Genomic DNA, 23,837 nt, shown 5'->3' on the forward strand with positions numbered 1-23,837 from the left:
CTATCTTGTTTTATATGCAAGAGACTTGTCAATTAGTGCATTTGTTTGTGCTTTTGGTGCCAATTTGTAGTATAATTTTGCAAGATTCTTGTAATTGGTTATTGAGAATTCTACCTATTAATATTTTTATACCTACTAAAAGTATCGTTAAACTGTAAATTAAGAAAACTAGTGAACGTCAGATTGTTAAGTGTAATTACCAAATGGGATTCACCATATTTATTATATTTAGAGAGAATGGTCAAATATGCCCCTAAACTTTACTCAGAAAGTAAATTAGGCATTTAAACTTTTGAAAGATGCAATTAAACTCATAAACTTGCATTTTTTGTGCATTGAGACCTAAAAATCGGTAAATAACCTGTAATAGCAGGTCTTAGGATTCCGACGACCATCCGACTAACTCCGATGACTTTCTAACAAACTCCAACAATAACCAACCAAACTCCGGTGAACTAGTGAGAAGGCTACCACATTTGGTCGCCTTCTACTTTGTAACCTTATCCAGCAGAGCAGAAGGCGACTAAAATATGACTGCCTTGTGCTCAAGGCCAAGGTTGAAAAAGACGCGCCTCGCCCAATTTATACACATGTATATTTTTATTATTATTTTATTTTAATTTCTTATTAGTTTGGGTGTTTGCTTGCCTAGTTGTCTTCCATTTCCATTTCCATTTCCATTTCCCAAGGCTATCACGTGATTCCATTTCTCCAAGTAGTAAAGAAATTAAAGCATTCTGCCATTCTCTCAATCTCGATCTTTTCCCAAAGTAAATAAATTAAGAAGTCATTCCCATCCTAACATCTCTCTCTCTTCATCTCTCGTGTTTCATCTTTTCATCTTTCGTGTTTTTGAGACCTCCAACACCCCAACAGAAAAGGGCAATGGCGGATAGTAGAGGCAGCGGGGAATGGCGATGCCGGAGGCGGAGGCGAACGACGAGGTATTTTTGAGATTTCCAACACTCCAACAGAGAAGGGCGATGGTGGACAGTAGATGCGGAGGGGAACAACAATGGCGGAGGCGGGGGCGAACGGCGACGACGGAGGCAAATAGCGATGGCGGAGGCGACCAACGGTGAGATTTGAGACTGCCTCGGAGGCGGAGTTCTAATGACTGTGAAAAGAAAAAAGGGGGGGGGGTGGTTGAGACGGGCCCGCCTAGTCGGCCGACAGTAGAAGAGGCCGATTCAGGCCTTCCTCGACGCGGCCGGGCACCGCCTAGCGCTTAGGCGCCGATTCCGGCAGAACGCGATCATTTTGGTCGCCTTCTACTTCGGAAGAAGACGACCATATGGCCGCCATATCCCGAAGCCCAAAAGGGGACCATTTTGGTCACCTTCTTCTTCGGCAGAGCATGAAGGGTCTAATTAACTTTTTGATTAAAATTTAGGGGGCTATTTGACCATTTTCTCTTATATTTATTTAAACCAACAAAATAGTTGGACTCTAAAATATGAAAATTAGTGAATGTCAAATTGATGGGTATAATTCCAAAATGAGATTAACATGGATAGATCCAGAAAATCCGGATTCACCATATTGCCGAGTATAATTTCAAAATGAGATTAACAGGAGCAGATCCCGAAATTCTGGATTCACTATATTGCCGAGTATAATTCTAAAATGAGATTAACAGGGGTAGATTTAGAAATTTCGAATTCACCATATTTATTCTATTTATTTAAACAAAAACAAAATAGTTGGACTCTAAATTAAGAAAAACAGTATATGCCAGTGTAATTCCGAAATGGGATTCAACATATTTATTTCATTCATATTTAAACAAAACAAATAGTTTGACTCTAAAATAAGAAAAATAGTAAATCTCCAATTGTGAATGTAATTCTAAAATGGGATTCACCATATATATTCTATTTATTTTAAAAAAATAGTTTGACTATAAAATAAGGAAAACAGTAATAAATCCCAAATTGTAGAGTGTAGTTTCCAAATAAGATTGTCCATATTTATTCTATTTATTAAAACAAAAATTAAATGCTGTTTGACTCGTAAATCTATATCTGTTTAACCACATCAGCAGTAGGGTCCACAGCCAAGTCTTCACTGAACAGAGGCTATTTCCGTCATTTTCTCCCAAAGCCGAAACGTAAAACCCACCACGTAGCACCCCCGGCGCCCCGGTCTTCACTTTTCTCCATTTTCGAGACAACCCAACCCCCCACCCCCACCATCCACCCCACCCCACCCCCTGCCCTTCGAAGCTCGATCCCCCACACGCACTTACACAACACCGCTCTCTCTTCATCCTCTTTTACGTTTCGCTTTGGCACTTTCTCTCTCTCTATACCCTTTGAACCTAAACCCTTTGCCGGTTTCGATTTCTAATTTCTAAACCCTGTCGGCCAATTTCATTTTAATTTTCTGGATTCACGGAAAATCCTCCTTTTTCACCGCTATACGTAGTTTCATTGCTGCTTGTGTGCGTGTGAGAGTGGAGTTGTAGAGAGAGAAAGGGAGCTCAAGGCCTCAACTTTACGTTTCCTAGCACTGCGCATATAATGCTTGTTGATGTGCCTGAGAGAATTCACTGGAATTGGTGCCCGGAGTTGGTTTTGGTTTAGCAGAAAATGGAGTCGTCCAGTGCGAATCGAGCTTTGCCGTTCCACATCGATCTCAACGAAATCCCTCTGTCTTCGCCCAGGGAAGCTGATGACGACGACGTAGTTGTAATTGACCCGCCGCCGAGAGCTGCTGCCCAGGCGCAGAATGTGGAGCCTAGGCAGCAACCCGCTGTGGTTCGAGGGTCCGATAACGTTAGTCTGCTTTGCTCTGTTTGTGAGCGCCGGAGGAGAGACGGGGACAAGGACTGGATGTGCTTGGGGTGTTTGATCCGACAGCATAGTGCCCGTCGTAGTGGCGCAGGAGGAAATGCTCGAGACGGCGGTATTCGAGGCGGTGGTGAAAGCAGCGACGTGGGCTTTCTAGGTCTGGATATTAACGCGCCGCCACCGAGAGAGCTGGAACATGAAGGCTTTGTACTTGACTTGAATGAAGATGCGACAGTAGGGCGGCGATATGGCGAGCGAAATGTTGGCAAGTATGAATTTTAATTCTTTCTTTATGCTTTTGGTTTACTTTAGAAATCGACTTGCGTACAATTCCGCAATAAGTGTTGTATATGAGCTAAAAGGTTTCATTTTTATGGATTTGAAGTTGTGGAATTTTGTGCTTCTGCTATCTTTCTTCCTGTTTAGTTAAGCAATTTTCAAATTATGCAGTTAATTTGCTCTTTGGGTTTGCATATGTGCTATTCTTTGCATGTGCTTGCACACTAATGCTGTCTATCATACAGATAGTTGATTTTGATAGCTGTGAATCTTTGCATGAATGTTCTTTTGGAATTGTATATTGTAGTTTAGATTTTAGAATGTTATTTGTTGGCTTCAAGCTCTCATGAAGGTGCTGCTACATACAAGGATAAGAAGCCAGGCTGAGAAGCATAAGGAATAAACCAAACTAGAAACCCTTGATTCATGGACATTTTATTTTCTGCCTACATAGATAATGCATCATACATAGGGGTTATAAATGGATAACTTTCAAATTGAAAAATAAGACCATATCCCTCTGTGAGCCTCCTGACTTTTTCAATGCTTTTTCAATGTGAACATTTCCTCAACTACTCCAGAAGATAAGCTCCATTTGTAGGGAGCATAATGAGAAGTAGGATCCATATAAATCTTTATCAACCTTCTGATTTATGGACTTTGAAGGGACCTTCCCTGACTATAAAAACAATTAAAACATAACACCATTTGCTAGGTTTGTAATAGATGTTGTTTATTGTGTGCATATTATTTATTTATTACCAATTTGCTCTAGTATATTGTTGCATGGCTACTAAGACTATCAGCATACCTCATATTGCATACGGCATGCCCAACTATTCTATTTTTACCTACCTAACAGTATCTCATCAGTTTTTGTTATCTACTTCTCTCACTTGCTTTATTGTATATTGAATTGTTCGAGTTTCACCTTCTGATATAAATGATGCGTGATCAACCTTTTCCTGTAGTTTCATTGTTTATGTATTCAATTACAAACCCTGGATTTGGCTCAGTAAGAATCTCCAACACAGACATATATGTGTGTGTGCCAATTACATGCTGAACAATGTTATAAACTAGACACTTGATGTAAAATATTTGCTATCGCACATGAAAATGTAAGGTTGAGCCTATTTTACTGGAATTGGATTGAGGTAAGGGAAGTAGTTTCTTCATGGGGAAATAAACAGGAAGGTTGGTGTGAGTTTTAAGGAATTTGTGGCAGGGTGTTTATTGTTCTTTATCACTTTAAGTTTTCAAGAGTTTTCTTTAAGCTAGTTAATTGGTGTTTGTTTCCTCTCTCAATCCTTTTTTCTATTATACACTGTCACCATCCATAATAAGATTTAGAATTGGGAATTTAGGGAAGTATAAGTCTTGCCTTTGCTTTGTGGGAGAAAATGGTTATCTTATGTTATCAAGCACAATGAGAAATCAACAGTGGTTAAAGTTGAGGCTTCATGAATCTTTTTCCTTTGTGCTTTTATTTCTTTATTTCGTCATTAATGTGGCTGAGTGAAAAAAAATCAACCAATGCCATCATTGTAGTTGGAGTGCAAAGTGCATGAGGCTCAAAGCAGCTCTAAAACTTAAAGTGCACACTTTTTTGTAGTGAAGAACATGAAAGATATGTATTTGCACATTTAGTGCTACATAAGAGATAGATTACCAGTTAGCCTAGGCGTAAGTGGCTAAGGTAAGGTCTCCTAGATTTAGAGGTTAGGAGGTCAAATTCTACATCCCTACTGATGTACCGAAATCAAGAGGGAGGAATTCTAGTGCGACAAAATTACTGTGTTGTACAAATGAACTCTCATAAGTCATAAGCTATGATGAATATTTGGTTGAGACTTTCAAAATGGTGTGCATATGTATAAAGAACTTTAAGAAATGAAAAAGTCTAAAGAAGCCATGTGAGAACTATGGTCAGAGGTTAAACTTTAGCTTTAGATAAGATAATGCAGACTTTGTTGAATATGTTTGGCTTTAACACTTTGAAATGCGATAAGGATGTCGTTCAACTGTTCAAACTACTACAAGTGACATATATGAAGTTTACACAATAGGAAGGGAAATTAACTCAACTAACCATCAATCAAAATATGACTTGGGCTTGCTATTCTATTCTTCTTTGGCTCATTTCAGCAGTAACATGGTATAATCCCCTTTGGAAGCTTGGCTTTCTTAACACTTACTCAAGTTAGTGTCGACTCTTTTCTCCATCTCCTAGCCTACTAAGTTATCACTCCTTTTGGCCCAGACATAGGATAGGCCTGTCATAAACTCATTTTGTTCTCTCTCAAATCTCAATTTATCTGTTGGCACCACTTGTGCCTGACTCCAATCATATTCATTTCTACATATGATTTTGTACCCCCACACATCTACCATGGCATTCTTATTTCACCCCTTCACAATTTTATTGATGTTTTGCTTTAATGCTGCCCAAATCCTAATACTTGCTAGTAAAGCATAATTGGCCCAATACCCCAATGACTACGTTAGTATTTGCCTTCAAGCTTTGTGGTTGCATCGAATCCAATCACACTTCTCCATGTTATCCAGCCAACCTTAATTCTATAATGTCTTGCATCATCCTACAACTTTCCTTTCTTACAAGGAATAATGCAAGGTAGCTGTTGGTTTTGGAGCATGCTTCTCTTTTTGCATTGAGATGTAACGATTGACCTTTGGAACATGCTGCTGTTGTGTTTTGGAATTCTTTGGGCTTGCCAAGTTTGTGGAAGGAACTTTTGCTTCTATAGAGGTTGCAGGTTTAGAGATCAACCAGGAGTTTGTGACAAACAACCTCCTCGACTCCTCCTGTGTGCTATTGTAACCTTGGAAAGAAATATAAGCTGCTCTGAAGGGATTGAGCTCACGCTCATAAGTAAAAATACATTAAGCTGGGGACAATAGCTTTTTGGTGCATAGAAAGGTCTGTAAATGTAATTGATGGTTTCATGGACTTGATAGTTCATTTATATTGACCGATTTGCATAGCTTTTGTAATTTTGTATGCACCTCATCGGTGCTTTTTAATATTATTATTTTTTTCTGGGAAAACAAGAATTACTTACATTTCCTTAAGAAGGATCAATTTATGGCAAAGTCTGTATAGGTAGGCATATCCATTATTTCCAATACGTTGCTTTCTTGACTCTAGTGCCAATAGCAATGTGGCATTATAGTGCATATATGGAGCATTGTTGTTAAGGCGTCGCCTAAGCGTTCGATCAGTGGAGACTGGTCGCCTAACGAGCTTGCCTTGCCTAAAAAAAACCCCCTACTAATATGTAGCTAAGAGCCCGAGACGCTGATCCTCCCAGCCTCGCCTTAGTGGTTGTTTACTTTGTTTTATGACATGTTATGGTTGAGAATGAAAATAACCCCAATTATGATCCATCAACGGATCCTAAAAGGAAGGCTAAATCTAAAGATCGGTTAAGACCCATGCGTAAATGCTAAATTATTGCATAATTTAGTACTTATTGTTGAGATTTGAGAATATGTTTATATGCTAAAATGTTAAATTGTGAATTGATTTATGATATTTTATAATATCCTCGGCGACTTGGCGGTCGGTGGCACATCGCCTTGAAAGTCTGCCTTAACAACAATGATATGGAGTTGTTGCTTTGCTCAATGTTGACCTCTTACCTTTTACTCTATTTTCACATGATTCCAACTTTTGGTTCATGCACTCTCTACTCCCATCAACAAGTACAACCTTGTGAAAGATGCCCGATAAGTATTCCTATGGTTTCCTTTGCTAGCTATTGGCATATTACTACAATCTTATACTTCAAGCTAGGAACATGACTTTGTAATTTGTATCATGCCAATGAGCTAAACCTACAATATTACATGGAAAATCTATGTACGTCGGATTTGGAGACATAATGTGCCTTGCCATTCAATATATACGGAGCCACTAGACTTAATAATTTTCTCTTTGGCAAACCAATTACTTAAATATGTGTTGACGATCTCTTACCCTTTTTGACACTTTTAAAATGACAAGCACTTTTGAGTTTTCCATATTTGTTTTCAGAAATAATTTCGCATATCCAGATTGAGACTTCTTACCTTATCTTTTGTATTGCAAAAATTATTTTTGCAGCTTTCCATGTTTTCAGATTAGTTGATCTCTTTCTTTGAAGGGGTATAAAAAAGTCAAATGCCAGCAATAGTTAATTATGCTGGTGATATTTGAATGTGGCCACATCAAAGGGATAATATACTTAAAAAGTGAAATATTAATTGTGTTTAGAACTAGGCATGTGGTCTTCGCATAATTAAATTCATTCATTGTTTTAACAAATATAAGAAAGTAAGAAACAACATGAAGTTTTAATACTTCAAACTCTCCTATGCATAGCATAATAATGTAATAGGCAAATGATAAGCTACCTTTATATGATATGCGAAATCTTTTTTTATTAGTGTTGTTAGTTATGAGAACACTATATTGTTTCATTAGCTTCTTTTGGTTAGTAGGATTTAGGAGTTAGTTGTTGATATGCCATCTGGGATAGGGCTGTTGTATTTCATTGCAAACTTGGCAATTCAACTGTGTAGGAATGTAGGATTTGCTAGGTTTCATACCAGACATGAAGTTAATAACTTAAGCTTTTCTTGTTCACATATTTGTCTAATGTTAGTCTGTTTGATCAAACTGTTTATATTTTTGTGATTCCCATCGTCTGATAATTTGCCTCGGATCTTATGGGTTACATCTAGTTCAAAAATCTTATTGTTTGTCATGATATTTTTTTTCCGTGGCAAATACTTGCATGGTTATGACTGTTGTTAGTTAATAAATTAGGAAATTTCTATGTTTTCTTGTGCTAATACTATGTTTAAAAAAAAAAAAAATACTCCCTCTGTCCCATTTATGTGTCTGGTTCGGTTAACGAGGTTTGACTGCAGTTATTTTTAATTCAAATTTTCATAATATTGTTTAGTATTAATATACAAAATTGATATATTTAGAAACTACATTAAAAGTACTATTAAACACAAAAAATCAAATTTATCCGTCCCATTTATGTGTCTGGTTCGGTTAACGAGGTTTGACTGCAGTTATTTTTAATTCAAATTTTCATAATATTGTTTAGTATTAATATACAAAATTTATATATTTAGAAACTACATTAAAAGTACTATTAAACACAAAAAATCAAATTTAAAAATAAGTAAAAAATATAAACAAAGAAGAAAGAATTGGTTTGACCAATGAACAGTAAGTAAGACATGTAAAATGGGACAGAGGGAGTAATTAATTAAGACTTGCACTTGCGGAAATGACCCATTACAATATTCAGAAAACCTAGCCCAATTTGAAAAGATAGCAAAGCCCATCAGCATTGAATAACCCAATACCTGAAAAGTGTCCTATTTTCTGAATCTAACTTTTACCTAGAAACCATACTTTTGCCTCTTTTCTAACAAGACCTTACGCTGCTGTAGCTACCACTGTCAATATAGTGGTTTAGCCTGTGCTGCTATCACTGTTGAGTATGGGATACTAGGATTACAATTTAGAACAAAGATCTAGTTGGGATAAACAACTTAAATAAGTGATTTTAATATAGCTCTTTTTAGCATGCTCTAAACAGCTTGTAAGTCCTTGCCCTTTAAATTGTTCTTTGGAAAACAGTTTTTCAGCTCATTTTGATAAGCTTCCTAACATATCTTATGGAAATAAACTTAAAATGACATTTTAAAAACTATAAGCTCTTTTGAAAAACATATCTGAACATAGTGATATAATTTTCCAAAGCGGTTTTGGCGATTGAGAAATGGGAAATAAGCTCATCAAAACTATGCCTCAGAGTTGTATTACTAGGATTGGGACTTAGTAGTTGGTAATCATTTCCCATCCTTTCCCACATCAGTTATCAAATGCAGGTTTCATCTTGGAAGCTTACTATCTATTTACTGCATCCTCATTCTTAAACACAAGCCTTCTCAATAGTATTCATAATTCTCAGTGTGTTTGGTACTTCCGTTAGCTTTCTGTAGTTTCATTTGTGTTGAAGAAATGATGGGAGAAAGTTCTTTCTTTAGTGCTATAGTATCCTTTTGATGTTCCCTGATGTAGGAGAAGTGGAAATTAAGAAGTTGAGAGGAGAGAAAGTGGAATAGGCAAAGGTATCGGTGAGAGGAGATGAATAGGGTTGGAAAGAAATGTCAATAATTTCAATGTTTTGAAACTATTTTGCCAATACAAATAAATATATATACTTCAAATAGAAATATCAACAATAAAAGTCCAATATCATAATTCATTTGCTGATATATTTATTTGTAAAGTACTAATATTTTCTCATGATGGTTCTGCATCATTCCCTTCTCTCATTTTATTGACTGGCTAAAGAATAGGGATCAGTGACGTTTGTTCTTTCTCAATTGTTTCTCCCTTGATGTAGGTGCAATCTTTTCTAACAAAATTAAAAGACTAGCTTCTCATTGTGACTTCATTCCATATTTGCAGAATATTGACCAGAAAGAATAGTAGTTTTGAATTATTATTATTATTATTATTATGTATTATGTATTATATTTGTTGTCAATATGATATTTTCTTTTTGTTTGGCACTTTGGTGTCTGACATAGCTTCCCTGTAGCTTAATTGTCTTTTTCTGTGTGATGTGTTTGCAGAGTACAAACTGCATGCGATTCTTCCATCTCTGGCTGTACATTTATTTCCTCAAGTACATATTCTAAGTTTCATTCCATGGAGAATGGATATGATATTCGGAAAGCTTCTAATGTTACAACAGATATTGCTAGATCAGGATTTGAAGATACTACACACCAGAGACTACTTTCTGATACAAACTTCAAAAAGAATGATCCAGGTTCAGTGTTTGAAAAGAGATCCTCGATTGGTCATTCTGATCCTCTGAAACATCTTAACCGTACTGCAAGTGAGCTGTATCTACAAGGCCTTAGAGAATATATTGCTGAAAGAAAAGGTACACTAGGAGTTGGATGGAATGTGGAATTTAAGTTTTGCCATAAAAGATGCAAGACATCTGCAGTATATCATGGTCCTGATGGAAGTACTTTTGAGTCAATGGCTGATGTTGCTTCTCATCTGGGGTTGCCATCGGGTGTTCGTACCATAGAGATGGAGAATGGAGGCAATAGATTTTCTTTAGTTCATAAAGAATCAAATAACATGCTAAGAAGAAAAGATGCATCAGGTTCGATGCAAACCAGAAGCTGTAATCAAAGCTCTAATGCTCCACGTAGCAGCTTCCTTGAGAGTGGTGCCTTCTTGCAAAATATTAAGGTAACTGATGTTTAATAATTAATTAATCTATAATAGTTTAACTTATCCAAAAAAAAAAAAGGAAAGAAAAAGTAGAAAAAAACTAGTAAATTTTAATATAAAGTTCATACTCCTTCACCGTTAGTTCACTGAAGTTTAATTTGATTTGAGTACCTTGAAGCATTGGTCTATTAATATTATTTTATTGCAGGATGGCTTCCCAGTTCAATTTGAGGATTTCTTACTTATTTCAACTGGCCATTTGGATTCACGACCATCCTACCATAGCAATAACCAAATATGGCCTGTGGGTTATAGATCTAGCTGGCATGATAAACTTTCTGGGTCAATATTTGTATGTGATGTTACAGACGGTGGTGATTCCAGCCCAAAATTCAGGGTTCAAAGATATCCATGCAGCATACAGTCTTACGTTGCTAGTTCCACAGTCCTCTCAAGGCCACAGTTGAGTTCTTCTAGCGAGTATGACAAAGTGGAGAAGGATGATTCAACTGTTTTTGGTGTACTTGATGATGATAGTATTTCTGTCCAGATAATGTTGGGAGACTGCAGTCCACCAACTCTGGATAATGACAATGATACTTATACAGGGCAAAGAGAAGATGAAGATTTTGCTGTGGAAAAACTGAATTCCTCATTGCCAGTGAGTGTTGGAAACAAAACATTTGATGTCATTGGCCAAGGGGATAGCCTTGGAGAATTTCTTGTGGAAGGGAGTTCATTGTCCTCTGTATGGGAAATGGTCTCCCAGACTCTTCTACTTGCTAGCCATGAGGCATATAAACAAAAAGGTGCAGTTCAGTTCTGTTGTAGTCACGATATATGTGAGTTAGATGTGAAACAACTTGATAGCCTTGGTCCATTATCCAAATTTTCTTGCTTGGCAGCACCTAGTAATTTTCCTCGTGCAGTGCACAGTGATAGCGAGTTCAACAGCACTTGTGAAATGCTAGTAAAGTGGTTTGAACAGGATAGATTTGGCTTAGATGCAGATTTTGTGCAGGAAATTCTAGAACAGCTTCCTGGCATTTTGAACTGTTCAGGCTATAAACTTTTGAGTGAAAGGAAACACAAGTCAACTCTTCGAACAGTTGGAAGTGGGTTTCTTCAGTCCAAAAGGAAGAGTCATATGCAAGATGATAGGGAATCATATGAATTTTTTAGAACATCTAAAAGACTCAGAAAATTAGAAGAAGAATCTGAAGTGAGAGGCCCCTGTCCTTTAGGCAAACCATTTATGTCAAAGCTTCCATCTTATTTGATAGGCGATGCTCTCCAGGTTTGTGAAATTCTTAGCTTAACCATTTGTGTAACTTTCTGTCCATATGCTTACTGGTTTCTTTCTTTATTTTATTTTAAATTTTAAAATTTTTAAATCTGTTCAGGTTTGGGATTTTTCATTGCGTTTTTCTGAGGTATTGGGGCTGGAAGATCCATTTTCTTTCTGGGAACTTGAAGATGAACTATTGAGTCCATGGATTGATGGACTGAATCCGAGTGTAAATCAGAAATCTGATATTGTGGATGCTGGTGATACCACAGTATATGGAGATGGGGTGAAGTCTTCTCAAGGCAATGTGACTTATAATCAAGAGAGCAGATGTACTGGTCTAGTTTTGGCAAAAACTCACAGCTTTCTGCTAAATGTTTTAGTTAAGGACCTCCTTATGAAGGTTGCAGTTTATGTGGATCCTAATTTTGATGTTGCCGAATCTAAACCTAGAAGAGGTAGAAAGAAAGATGCTGACAATTTAGCTACTCTTAAGAAAGCTAAACTTGATATGTTTCCTGTCAATGAAGTTACTTGGCCTGAAATTGCTCGGAGATACATTTTAGCTGTATTATCCATGGAGGGTAACCTTGATTCTACAGAGACTGCTTGCCGTGAGAGCGGAAAGATTTTTCATTGCTTACGAGGTGATGGTGGGACACTTTGTGGCTCTCTTATGGGAGTTGCTGCATTAGAAGCTGATGCTGTGGTAAGATTGACAAGTTCCTTTTTCTTTTAATTTGCCAATTTTCTTGCTGCTCAATTTCAAATCTGATGGAAGAGTTGGTTTCTAATTGAATCTTTGACATTGCTTGAACAAAAATGTGCTGCAACATTATAGGATAAAGATACAGCATTGATGAGAACATTGGCATATGTTATTTAATAATGAAGGGGTTTTCATTATAGGGACATTAAAGTATGCTAAGGATTATCTTAGTTTATGCAAGATATATTTGATGGCATTTAGTAGACTGTTATTGTATATGGATAGAAGGTTTTTGAGTGAATTTTGACTACTTGATATGTATATTTGTGCCTGTAATGAATTAAATGATGAAAATTATAAAACATATTCGCACTGTGCCACTGTTGAAGCATTGTTATTTATGGATGCATATTCAAAATAGGTTTTATTTGTTGATATGTTGTTAATGGGTACCATAATATTGCATCATTTTTAGCACATGATCAGCTATATTTTACTGCCCATAGTGTCTATTTCTTAATTCCTAACCATGTTTAAACTGCTTCATACAGTCTTTTTAAATTAATTTGTATAAAATACATGAAATGCTCCGACTCCATTTTATGGTTTTTGTGTTGTATCATTTATTTCCTCCCAAGCAGTTGATACAGTTTGATTATTTTTATTGCTTACCTTTTGTTTAGACATTCTACTCAGAAAGTGCCTTTTCTGGTAACTGCTTGTTTCAGAGGGAAACTTTTGATGGACTCTGCTTATTCTGTGGAATTCAATATTTTAAAAACAAATTGTTTAACAATGAGGTTCTAATGTTTGTGACTCTCAGCTTCTTGCAGAGGCTAAAAGGAAAATTTATGGTTCACTGAAGATTGGAAGTGATGTAATCAGCATAGATGAGAAAGAATCTGATGCTGCATGCACAAATGATGGTGAAGTCCCTGAATGGGCACGGGTTTTAGAACCAGTAAGAAAGCTACCAACAAATGTTGGGGCTAGAATTAGGAAGTGCATTAATGAGGCTTTGGATAAAAATCCCCCTGAATGGGCAAGAAAAATTTTGGAACATTCAATCAGCAAGGAGGTTTACAAGGGAAATGCATCAGGCCCTACGAAGGTGATTCTTCTCTACTTTCTTGGGTTCTATTAGTGGTTTTCTTTAAGGAACAGACAATTAACTTACTTTTTAACCTCCTGACAAAGATAGTATTATAGCATGTCCAGAATCAAATTTGTTGAATTACTTGAATGCAGAGAGCAGTTATTTCCGTCCTGGCAGATTTAAATAATGAAAATGTGCAACTTAAACCTGAGAAGAAGGAAAAGGTGAAGAGTGTCAGCTCTCTATCTGATATCATCATGAAACAATGTCGGATTGTGTTGCGTCAAGCTATTGTTGCAGATGAAGATAGAGTCTTCTGCAATCTTTTGGGACGAACAGTTTTGATGCCCAATGATAATGACGATGAGGGGCGTCTTGGATATCCTGCAATGGTATCTCGTCCTTTAGACTTCAGGACAATTGACCTAAGACTGGCTGCTGGGTCTTATGGAGGATCATATGAAGCTTTTGTTGATGATGTTCGGGAGGTAAGCCTTCTCATAAGAGAGTATATCGTGTCAGGAATTTGGAGTTAAATCATTGGGAGATGCTAGTAATGATATGGAGATGAATTTTAGTCTCTTCAGATCATTCTATATATAACTTGCTTTCTTATATCTTGTATATTAGTCACAATGATGGTATCCATCCTTCAAGGCTGGAATTTTTTTTGCTGCTGATATGTTTAGTACATCAAGAATGAATGTCCTTCTAGCATGTTAGGGTCCTAGGGATAGCCACCTCATAGAACCCAATGCTCCCTCTTATAAAATAATTTTTCATGTTTATCTGTATGTGTCTTATGCATATATTTTAGTATAAATGAATTGGTATTACTTTTTGGTTAGAAATTTGTCTTATGCATATATTTTAGAAATTTGTCTTATGCATAAAATAATCTGTCTTTTTATGCTCATAATTTGATCTAGTTAGATTGTAAAGTGAGCATCAGTGTAAGTGTCTGTAGTACAGTGGTTTCATTTTATTCTATTAGCAGAATTGCTTACTGTTCTCTCTTCAAAAATTCCTTCTTTAGGTTTGGAACAATATATGCACTGCATATGGTGATCAGCCTGACTTGCTTAGCTTAGCAGGAACCTTATCTCAGAAATTTGAGGAACTGTATGAAAAAGAGGTTAGAATTGTTAACCTTTTCTAACGCTGTTTTTGCTGGTTCCTATATAAATGTATAGAAAATTAGAAACCATCTTCGTTTTGCCTCTGGTATTACACAATCACTGTTGTAGCTTATTCTATCTTTTTTCTATCATAATTTGTAAGGTTGTTGGCAAACATTAATGTTTACCACCGAGATGTGCTTTTTAGTTAGATATTATGTGCATCATGTAGTTATATACTCATATTCACCATTATATATTGGCACATATGACTGCTATATGATCTCTGAGGTAGTATTGTTGGACTTATGGTCTTTGAGGATCATTATTGGTCTTAGTACAAGTTTCTTGGCAATTAATAGACGAAATTCTTTGCTGTTATTTGATGGATATTGATTTCGTTTTCATATAGAGTTCTTTGCACCTTAAAAAAAGTTAAGTTCAGCTCCTTGTTATTCTGTCCTAGAAAACATTTGGAAACATGTAAGCTTTGCATAAAGTTAATTGATAATACATATGCTTGTGTTATCATCAATTGCAAAGCTCTGCTGATTTTTCCAATTATGTTATCTTCATCTGAGCTTTGCCATGATTATTTCTACTTCAGGTTCTCTCCTTTGTCCAGAAAACTGTAGAGTGCAAGGACAATAATTGCTTAAACAGTGAAGCTGAGAAAGAAAGTGATGATTTCATTTCACGTGTCAATGAAAGCTCACTTCCTAAAGCCCCTTGGGATGAGGGAATATGCAAAGTGTGTGGCATGGATAAAGATGATGACAATGTTCTTCTGTGTGATAGTTGTGATTCTGAGTATCATACATATTGCTTGGACCCACCACTTGTCAGAATTCCTGATGGAAATTGGTATTGCCCTTCGTGTGTTGCTAAAAAATCTCTCTCCCGAAGTGCCACCTATATTACTCAAAATGTTGGTCAATGTCGTAAAAAAAGGTATCAAAAAGAATTTTCTCATAAACTTTTGGAGGCACTCAGTGAATTAGCGAAGGCCATGGAGTTGAAGGAGTATTGGGAACTTACTCTACAAGAGGTGGGTCTTTCAATGTTTTTTACATTGTGCCATTACAATTTTATAAGTCTCAAATCTACTCTTTGTGTTGGCCTTTACTTGATCATTGGAGGAGCAAACATGTCAGAATAAGTCTTTGGAATTCTCTTGCATTTTTGTATAGGGCCAAGAACTTAAAATATTTGCCTTGTCACCACTGTAAAACATGCATAAATAACTTGAGGGAAAGGAATTGCAAGCATTAAACTACAATCTGTGCCCCTGCATCCTTCTTCCCTTCAGATATTATTGGGAAGAAGGAAAACCACAGGCCATCAAAACTTCTTCTTTATGAGCCTATGCTTTGCTAGCATTGTTTTGCATTTGATTTAAGTAGAGAAAATATGTCCTCAGGTTATGATCTTTAAGGGGCTACAAATTTATAATTCATTTATTCAGCTTTACTTTCACATTTTAATAATTAATAGCCTATTTACTTTTCAAGAGTATGTGATAGGACACTAGTGGTTTACAACTTTTTTTTTTTTTTTTTTTTTGTTGTTGTTGTTGTTGTAAATTTTGATGTATGCATAAACCTTTTCCTCTTTTGATGCAGAGAATTTTCCTAATGAAATTTTTGTGTGATGAGGCACTGAATTCAGCCATTATCCGTGATCACATAGATCAATGTGCCTCTCTGTCTGCTGATTTGCAGCAGAAGTTACGTTCACTCAATTCTGAATTGAAGGTTTTGAAACTAAGGGAAGAATTTTTCACTGCAGACTTGGCTAAAGTGAAAAATAATGTTGGGCATGGTGGAGACTCTGGATCTAATGTCTTCAGTTCTGGTGTTGTTAGTGATGGTAAATTAAATGGGCAGGTGCCTGAAAGTGGTGCACAGTCACTGTCTAGTAGTTTAAGACAGCTAGATAATGGTGGGCAACTGAATGAGTTGATGGACAACAATAAAAAGCCACGGTCATGCACTTCAAAAGACAGTTTAGAGGAAACTTGCACAACATCTGTCAATCGACTAAAGTCTACCGATACATTAAGTAATTTACAGTATCAGCAGGCTGTCAAAGATAAATATCAACCAGATAATTATTGTCATACGCAATCTAGTACACAAGTAGCAAGATTGCAAAATGAGCTGGTACAAGGCAATGCTTGTAGTAATGTTGATTTTCAGCAGGAGTCTCCAGAGAGTAGTTCCAATTCCTTGCCATCTACTGCCCATGTCCTGCCTGACCATAACTCTACTGGTTCCCTCAGCAGCAGCTGCGTGAATCAGTCTTCTAACCCTGGTGATGTGAGTTTTTCTCAGGCCTTCAACCTTCAACTTGCATCTCTGAAGAGTGAGATTCGTTCTTTGCAAGATTCAATTTCCGTGAAAGAGTCAGAACTTTATAAGGTGTCTATTAGAAAGGAATTTCTGGGGCGGGATTCCGAAGGCAGACCTTACTGGATTCTTGGCAGGTCTGGTTCTTGTCTGCAGATAGTAGCCAATGCAGGTGTGAGTGCACAGCAGAGGTTATCTCCAAATTTTTATCATTCTGGTATGGACAATTCAAGACAGTTTGGTGTTTTGGATTGGTATGCTTCCGGGGACAATGTTGGCATCCCAAATTTTTGTCAATGGACAACTTACCAATCTGACGAGGAAGTCAAAGAACTTCTTGAATGGCTAAGAGATAATGACACAAGAGAGAGGGAATTGAAGGAGTCTATTTTGCAGTGGGTGAGTTATAAATCCAAGCATTCCAACTTTGCTGATGGTCTGATCCAGAAGAAAAAAGATCTAAGTGCGTCTGACTCCTCCAAAGGCAGAAAAGTTTCAGATTCTGGCTCCTCCAAAGGCAGAAAAGTCTTAGATTCTTGTTTTCTGGTCACCAAGGCTATGACTGTCTTATCCAAGAAATTTGGCTCTTTCAATGAAATGGATGGAACTGAAGTCTGTAAGAACCCAGGTTTGCCAGTGAAAGTCCCATGTAAGGGTGGAATATATAGGTGTCTGTGCTTAGAGCCGTTATGGATTTCTAGGCCTCATTGCTACTCATGTCACCAAACATTTTCCAACGCCGAGGAGCTGGCGCAGCATGCCAGTAGCAAGTGCAAGTCCAACTCAGAATTTCATGAGAGTAGCCAGATAATGGAAAATTCTTCTAAGCGCAAAAAAGTGACAAGGAGTGAAAGCTGTCAGGAGAAGTCTTTGGCCAGTAATGGTATTAATCAAGCATCCAAGAGCAGGAAGCAAGGTAGTGTTCCTGCATTTAGAAATGAGAAGCACAATAGTGAATCTGCTTCTGTTGAACATCAAGATCAAGCAGAATGTCCATTTAAGTTTGAGGAGATCAAACGCAAGTTTATTGTTCAAAGCTCACTCAAGGAAGAGATAAAGAAAATAGGACTGATTGGCTCAAATGGTGTTCCATCCTTTATTCCATGTAGATCTCCCTATCTTGATTATCCTGTTGGATTGTTCCATACTACAGAAGATGAGGTTGCTACAGAAACTACTACAGTAGCGGAAACTTGCCAGCAGCAATCAAACACTGGACCCAGTATTCCTGGAAAGGTCCACAGCTTAGATAATCTGCCGAGTAATGAAAATGGAATTTTTGATGATGAATTGGAACTTGGGAGAGGCAGATCCACATTATCGAATGAAAAGAATCAATTGTCTTCTGTGAAGGTCAAAAGCCAAGCACTTGGAATAAATAAAAGCTTTACTGTTCGTGAATCCTCTGTACGGCCATTGGTAGGCAGGGATTTTGAGATTTTGAGGCGTCTAAAGATCAACTTGCTTGATATGGATGCTGCTCTACCTGAAGAAGCTTTGAGAGCGTCAAGATCACACTCAGACAGAAGATATTCCTGGCGTGCATTTGTAAAATCTGCAGCTACAGTTTATGAGGTCAGTTTTTCACTTTTCCTCTCCTATTTAATTAATCTTTTAAAATATAAACAAGCAAGTGTGCAATTGGCAGGAAGTTAGTGCCTAATAGAAATGAACTGGCACAAAAGATAATTATCCTCGTGAAATGTTGGACATCATTTACATCCCTTGACCATTATTCCTTGGATTAAATGCTCCTTCCTTGTGTGAGTTGTGTCTTCTGTTAAACAAAGATTTTACATGATTTTGACCATACTAGATTGGCATTCTCTAATTTCTCAGTTACTGGAGTTTTATTTTATCAGATGATTAGTTACAAAACAAAACTATTTCCTTATAGGTTGAATGTTTCAAATCCCAATTATTCTGTCATAAAATTTTGTTTTGGGAAAATTGCATTTTTGGTCCCTGAGCTTTAACCAAGTTCCGACTCAGTCCCTGAGTTATGAACAAAGTGGCGCATTTGGTCCCTGGCCGTTAAAACTAACGGAAAAATTAAAAAATAATTAAAAATTGAGGGGTAAGATAGGAAATTCACATTTTATTCTTCTTCTTATATCAAAATCACTTTTATAACATTATTTTTCACTTCTTAGCCTCTTATTTTCAATATTTTTCAATTCTAAAAGCATTTCAATAACTTTAGTATGACTTGTTAGGAGTTTGGCTCTCGTATAACAAACTTAAGACCTAGTACAAACAAAGAAACACTTGATCATTGTTTTTAAGCATCTGAAAACACTATCCTAATAATTTTTGGTTTCCTTTACTAAGAAACAAAGGTATCAAACTAGAACTTCTGAGATACAAAATAATTTCAAATTTCTCAGGTTGCTTTTATGAGAATTTCACCAAAAGAATAACTACTTGAGATTTTTAGTATGTAAAAAATATTTTGTATGCAATAGTTTAGTCAATTGTCGTTTTTTGAAGTTACAAAAGTTTTTAAAATTTTCATAATTGATTCTTAGGTTCCTCTTTCATTACTCTGGTTTTAAGAAAATCGAGTTTTGTATCTCAAAAGTTTTAGTTTGATTACCTTTGTTGCTTAGTAAAGAAAATCGAAAATTATTAGAATAGTGTTTTCAGATGCCTAAACACGTTTCTTTGTTTGTACTAGGTTTTAAATTTGTTATACGAGAATCAGGCTCCTAACAAGTCATACTAAAATTATTGAAATGCTTTTAGAATTGAAAAATATTGAAAATAAGAGGCTAAGAAGTGAAAAATAATGTTATAAAAGTGATTTTGATATAAGAAGGATAATAAAATGTGAATTTCCTATTTTACCCTTCAAATTTTAACTGTTTTTTAATTTTTCCGTTAGTTTTAACGGCCAGGGACCAAATGCGCCACTTCGTTCATAACTGAGGGACTAAACTCGGATACGGCCATAACTCAGGAACTGAGTCGGAACTTGGTTAAAGCTTAGGGACCAAAGATGCAATTTTCCCTTTTGTTTTTAAAAAAATGTTGTATTCTCTTGCATCTAAGAGCTATGGACAAATGCCAAATTTTCAACATTAATTCTTTCAAGATCATCTAAATCTATTCTTAACTTTTGCAAGTGTTATTCTTTGAAATATCTGCAAATTAAATATATGAACACACACAGTTATATGTGTTGAGCATATATATATAATATATAAACATAAATATGCAATCCAACTATCAGCTTAGGCTCTTAGTAGCGCATGCTTCAATTTGGTATCAGCCAATTTGAATCTCCGCGTCAATAAAAAGAGACTAGGCTTTTAGTTGAGATGGAACACATGCTTCAATTGTATGTGGGCTTTTTTTTTTTTTTTTTTTTTTCAGTGCTTTTGTTATATTTGTTGGAGCATTTTAAGGTTGAGTTGAGTTCATTCCTTGTCAGATGATTCAAGCAACAATCATACTAGAGGACACAATAAAGACGGAGTACTTGAGGAATGACTGGTGGTACTGGTCATCACCTTCGGCTGCTGCCAAAATCTCCACCCTGTCAGCCCTTGCACTCCGCTTATATGCCCTGGATTCAGCCATCTTATACGAGAAACACTTGGCCAATGAAGAGGCAACAGAAGCTTCGAAACCAGAATGTCAATCAGAAAAAGCAGCGCCTCAGAATTCGAAATCAGGTAGTCCTCCAACTCAAAAGCAGCTCGATTCAGAACCCGCTGAGAGCTCAAAAGCAAAGACCCGCGCAAGCAAGCGAAGAAAAGATTCAGGTGGTTAAAAAGATGTGCATCTTTGCCGAATCGAACTGGATTAATCTTTCCCGCCCAGATGAGATAACGTGGCTGTGTCACATTGATTTTGATATTGGCCAGTGCTGGTCTCCCGATTAAACCAAAAAAAAAGGTGGAGACCTCTGTATTTTCTTCATATGCAACACCATAGATCTGCAGGGTGCCATCACTTTACCTTTCATCTACAAACTAAAGATTGCTGCACCCGGCTTTTCCCCCCATCGGTGGCTTAAGGAATGTCCGAGAATCTGCATTTGGCTGGAGTTGCTGCATTCTCTGCCCATATAATGCTGATGAAAATTTTCGCTGCCCTTCTCGATAAGAATACGAAGATCAATGATTATTAAACAGGTAAACCTTTATGTACATGTAAAATCAAAGCTTTAGCAGTTGTAGCGCGTCGTGTATAGAAAAATACGGAGAATTTCTCAGTCCATACCCTTCCCTTGCTGAACAATGTAAAATTACCAACTTGTGCCGCCATGTCTTCCACAGCTGTTCTCTATACGAGTCTGAAAATCAAGGTGGGTTTTTTCTGTATTTGGTGATTTTAATGTGTACTTAAAATTTTGAATTGGCTCACTTTGAGGAAGCACTTATTTCGCATTCTCAGCGTTGCATCTGCCCAATAATGAAAATTAGATTGCCCTATAATGAAAATTAGATTGGTGTTCTTACTGCTCTATACTCTATAGTCGTGGTTTATTATTATTGTTATTATTTAAAGGGAAAATTGCATCTTTGGTCCCTGAGTTTTAAGCAAGTTCCGACTCAGTCCCTGAGTTATGGCCGTATCCGAGTTTAGTCCCTCAGTTATGAACGAAGTGGCGCATTTGGTCCCTGGCCGTTAAAACTAACGGAAAAATTAAAAGTTAAAATTTGAAGGGTAAAATAGGAAATTCACATTTTATTATCCTTCTTATATCAAAATCACTTTTATAACATTATTTTTCACTTCTTAGCCTCTTATTTTCAATATTTTTCAATTCTGAAAGCATTTCAATAATTTTAGTATGACTTGTTAGGAGCCTTGACTCTCGTATAACAAACTTAAAACCTAGTACAAACAAAGAAACACTTGATCATTGTTTTTAAGCATCTGAAAACAGTATCCTAATAATTTTTGGTTTTCTTTACTAAGCAACAAAGGTATCAAACTAGAACTTCTGAGATACAAAATAATTTCAAATTTCTCAGGTTGCTTTTATGAGAATTTCACCAAAAGAATAACTTGAGATTTTTATTATGTAAAAAATATTTTGTATGCACTAGTTTAGTCAATTGTCGTTTTTTGAAGTTACAAAAGTTTTTAAAATTTTCATAATTGATTCTTAGGTTCCTCTTTCATTACTCTGGTTTTAAGAAAACAGAATTTTGTATCTCAAAAGTTCTAGTTTGATTACCTTTTTTACTTAGTAAAGAAAATCGAAAATTATTAGGATAGTGTTTTCAGATGCCTAAACACAATGATCAAGTGTTTCTTTGTTTGTACTAGGTTTTAAGTTTGTTATACGAGAGTCAAGGCTCCTAACAAGTCATACTAAAATTATTGAAATGCTTTCAGAATTGAAAAATATTGAAAATAAGAGGCTAAGAAGTGAAAAATAATGTTATAAAAGTGATTTTGATATAAGAAGAAGAATAAAATGTGAATTTCATATTTTACCCCTCAAATTTTAATTATTTTTTAATTTTTCTGTTAGTTTTAACGGCCAGGGACCAAATGCGCCACTTTGTTCATAACTGAGGGACTAAACTCGGATACGGCCATAACTCAGGGACTGAGTCGGAACTTGGTTAAAGCTCAGGGACCAAAGATGCAATTTTCCCTTATTTAAATGCTGGAAATTTAAGTCATCAAGTAGGGTTTCTTTGGCTTAGCCGCTTAGGTATCTGATTGGTGTGAATTAGGGTTGGCAATTTGCCCGTCCCCGGCGGGGGTTGAGGATCCCCGCCCCATCCCTGGGCTATATAATTTGCTATTTTATATTATGAAGATACTTCACATATTCCTTGATAGCAACAGTCATTTATGTCATGATTAAGTATAATAGCACTGATGTTCCTTCAACTCTAGAGAGGATATTTGATTCAGAAATAATTATATTTGAAGTTCCTACACTGATGATGTTCCTACTGGCCGGCTTATTGTGTATATAACTTATAATTAAGCTGTTTAGTTGCTTAATCCTTGCAAATTTGCTTCTATGTTGTGCTAGAAGGAACAGAGTTAAGAGCTGCTAATTCTCTTCATTCTAGAACCAAACCTAAAAGACTAGGCAGATAAAGCAGGTATTTCAAGTATTACATGTTGTGCAGAGAATGTCAGTAAATTGTTTAAAACTTTGCCCTTGGAAATATATAAGTAATGCAGTTATTTGTTTTAAGTGAATTTCATACATCCCTCTTTACTATATGCATTGTACTAAGTCTGCTTAATTGATTAATTAATTAGGACATATTATTATTATTATTATTATTATTAGTGCATTGATTAAATTGATTATTGTGAACGATGAAATTAGATTATGTTGAATATAGTCGAAAAAAAATATATTGTAGTAGGGAGCTAAATTTAAAAATAAATAAATAAATAAATTACAAATATGCGTATGTACACTATTCTTATTAGATTATTTTGAATATGGTCTAAACTCCTACTCATATTATTTTTTAATATTAGTTACACTGTAGGCTTCTCTTCTTAAGAAGGCGCCTCAAGTCTAAACTATTAGCGTCTGGTCATATAAAGCAGACGCCTCTTGCATATTACAACAGATGCAATAGCCTGATTTATATTAGTGCCATTGTAACCATATATAATGGAATTGATAATCCAGAAGCATGAAAGGTCTTCTTTCTGTGGCTTTAATCTTGCTTATGGTTCTATCAACTGCATTCCTACTCCAATAATTTATTCGTCCCTTACATATGTCCTTGCCTACTCATATGTCTTTGGGCATGAATGTGTTTGGTTTTATAATGCATGTCTACTACAGACCTTCACTAATTTTAGATACAGTTGGATGTGCTTTGAATACATGGTACCGTTAATTGTGTTGGTACTAGTTTTGCAAGATCCATTTTTCAACTGAAAGACATTTGAATTACCTTTTTTTTTTTTTTTTTTT

At 36.1% G+C, this 23,837-nt stretch overlaps 1 protein-coding gene and 1 long non-coding RNA gene across 2 annotated transcripts in view; both read left to right on the forward strand.

Annotated features, from left to right (window-relative positions):
• Positions 1–2,216: 2,216 nt before the first annotated feature.
• On the forward strand, positions 2,217–21,383 carry LOC116004734 (methyl-CpG-binding domain-containing protein 9-like). The gene is made up of 10 exons (XM_031244896.1): positions 2,217–3,061; positions 9,741–10,377; positions 10,568–11,656; positions 11,763–12,356; positions 13,180–13,467; positions 13,605–13,940; positions 14,489–14,587; positions 15,178–15,618; positions 16,193–18,493; positions 20,352–21,383. Exons 1-10 carry the CDS (start codon positions 2,592–2,594, stop codon positions 20,691–20,693), a joined length of 6,597 nt encoding a protein of 2,198 aa, XP_031100756.1. The 5' UTR covers positions 2,217–2,591; the 3' UTR covers positions 20,694–21,383.
• Positions 21,384–22,885: 1,502 nt separating this feature from the next.
• Positions 22,886–23,837, forward strand: part of LOC116003782 — a 1,361-nt gene continuing 409 nt past the window's right edge. Inside the window, exon 1 of the long non-coding RNA XR_004094705.1 lies at positions 22,886–22,998. This is a non-coding gene — a long non-coding RNA (uncharacterized LOC116003782). The remainder of the gene's footprint in view (positions 22,999–23,837) is intronic.

The sequence above is a fragment of the Ipomoea triloba genome, chromosome 14 (assembly GCF_003576645.1).
Source record: "Ipomoea triloba cultivar NCNSP0323 chromosome 14, ASM357664v1".
Taxonomy (NCBI): Eukaryota; Viridiplantae; Streptophyta; class Magnoliopsida; order Solanales; family Convolvulaceae; genus Ipomoea; species Ipomoea triloba.

Coding starts and splice junctions, on each gene's coding strand:
- LOC116004734 (XM_031244896.1), top strand. CDS start 2,592: ATGGAGTCGTCCAGTGCGAATCGAGCTTTGCCGTTCCACATCGATCTC. Junction 3,062..9,740: donor GGCGAGCGAAATGTTGGCAA/GTATGAATTTTA, acceptor ATGTGTTTGCAG/AGTACAAACTGCATGCGATT. Junction 11,657..11,762: donor TGATAGGCGATGCTCTCCAG/GTTTGTGAAATT, acceptor AAATCTGTTCAG/GTTTGGGATTTTTCATTGCG.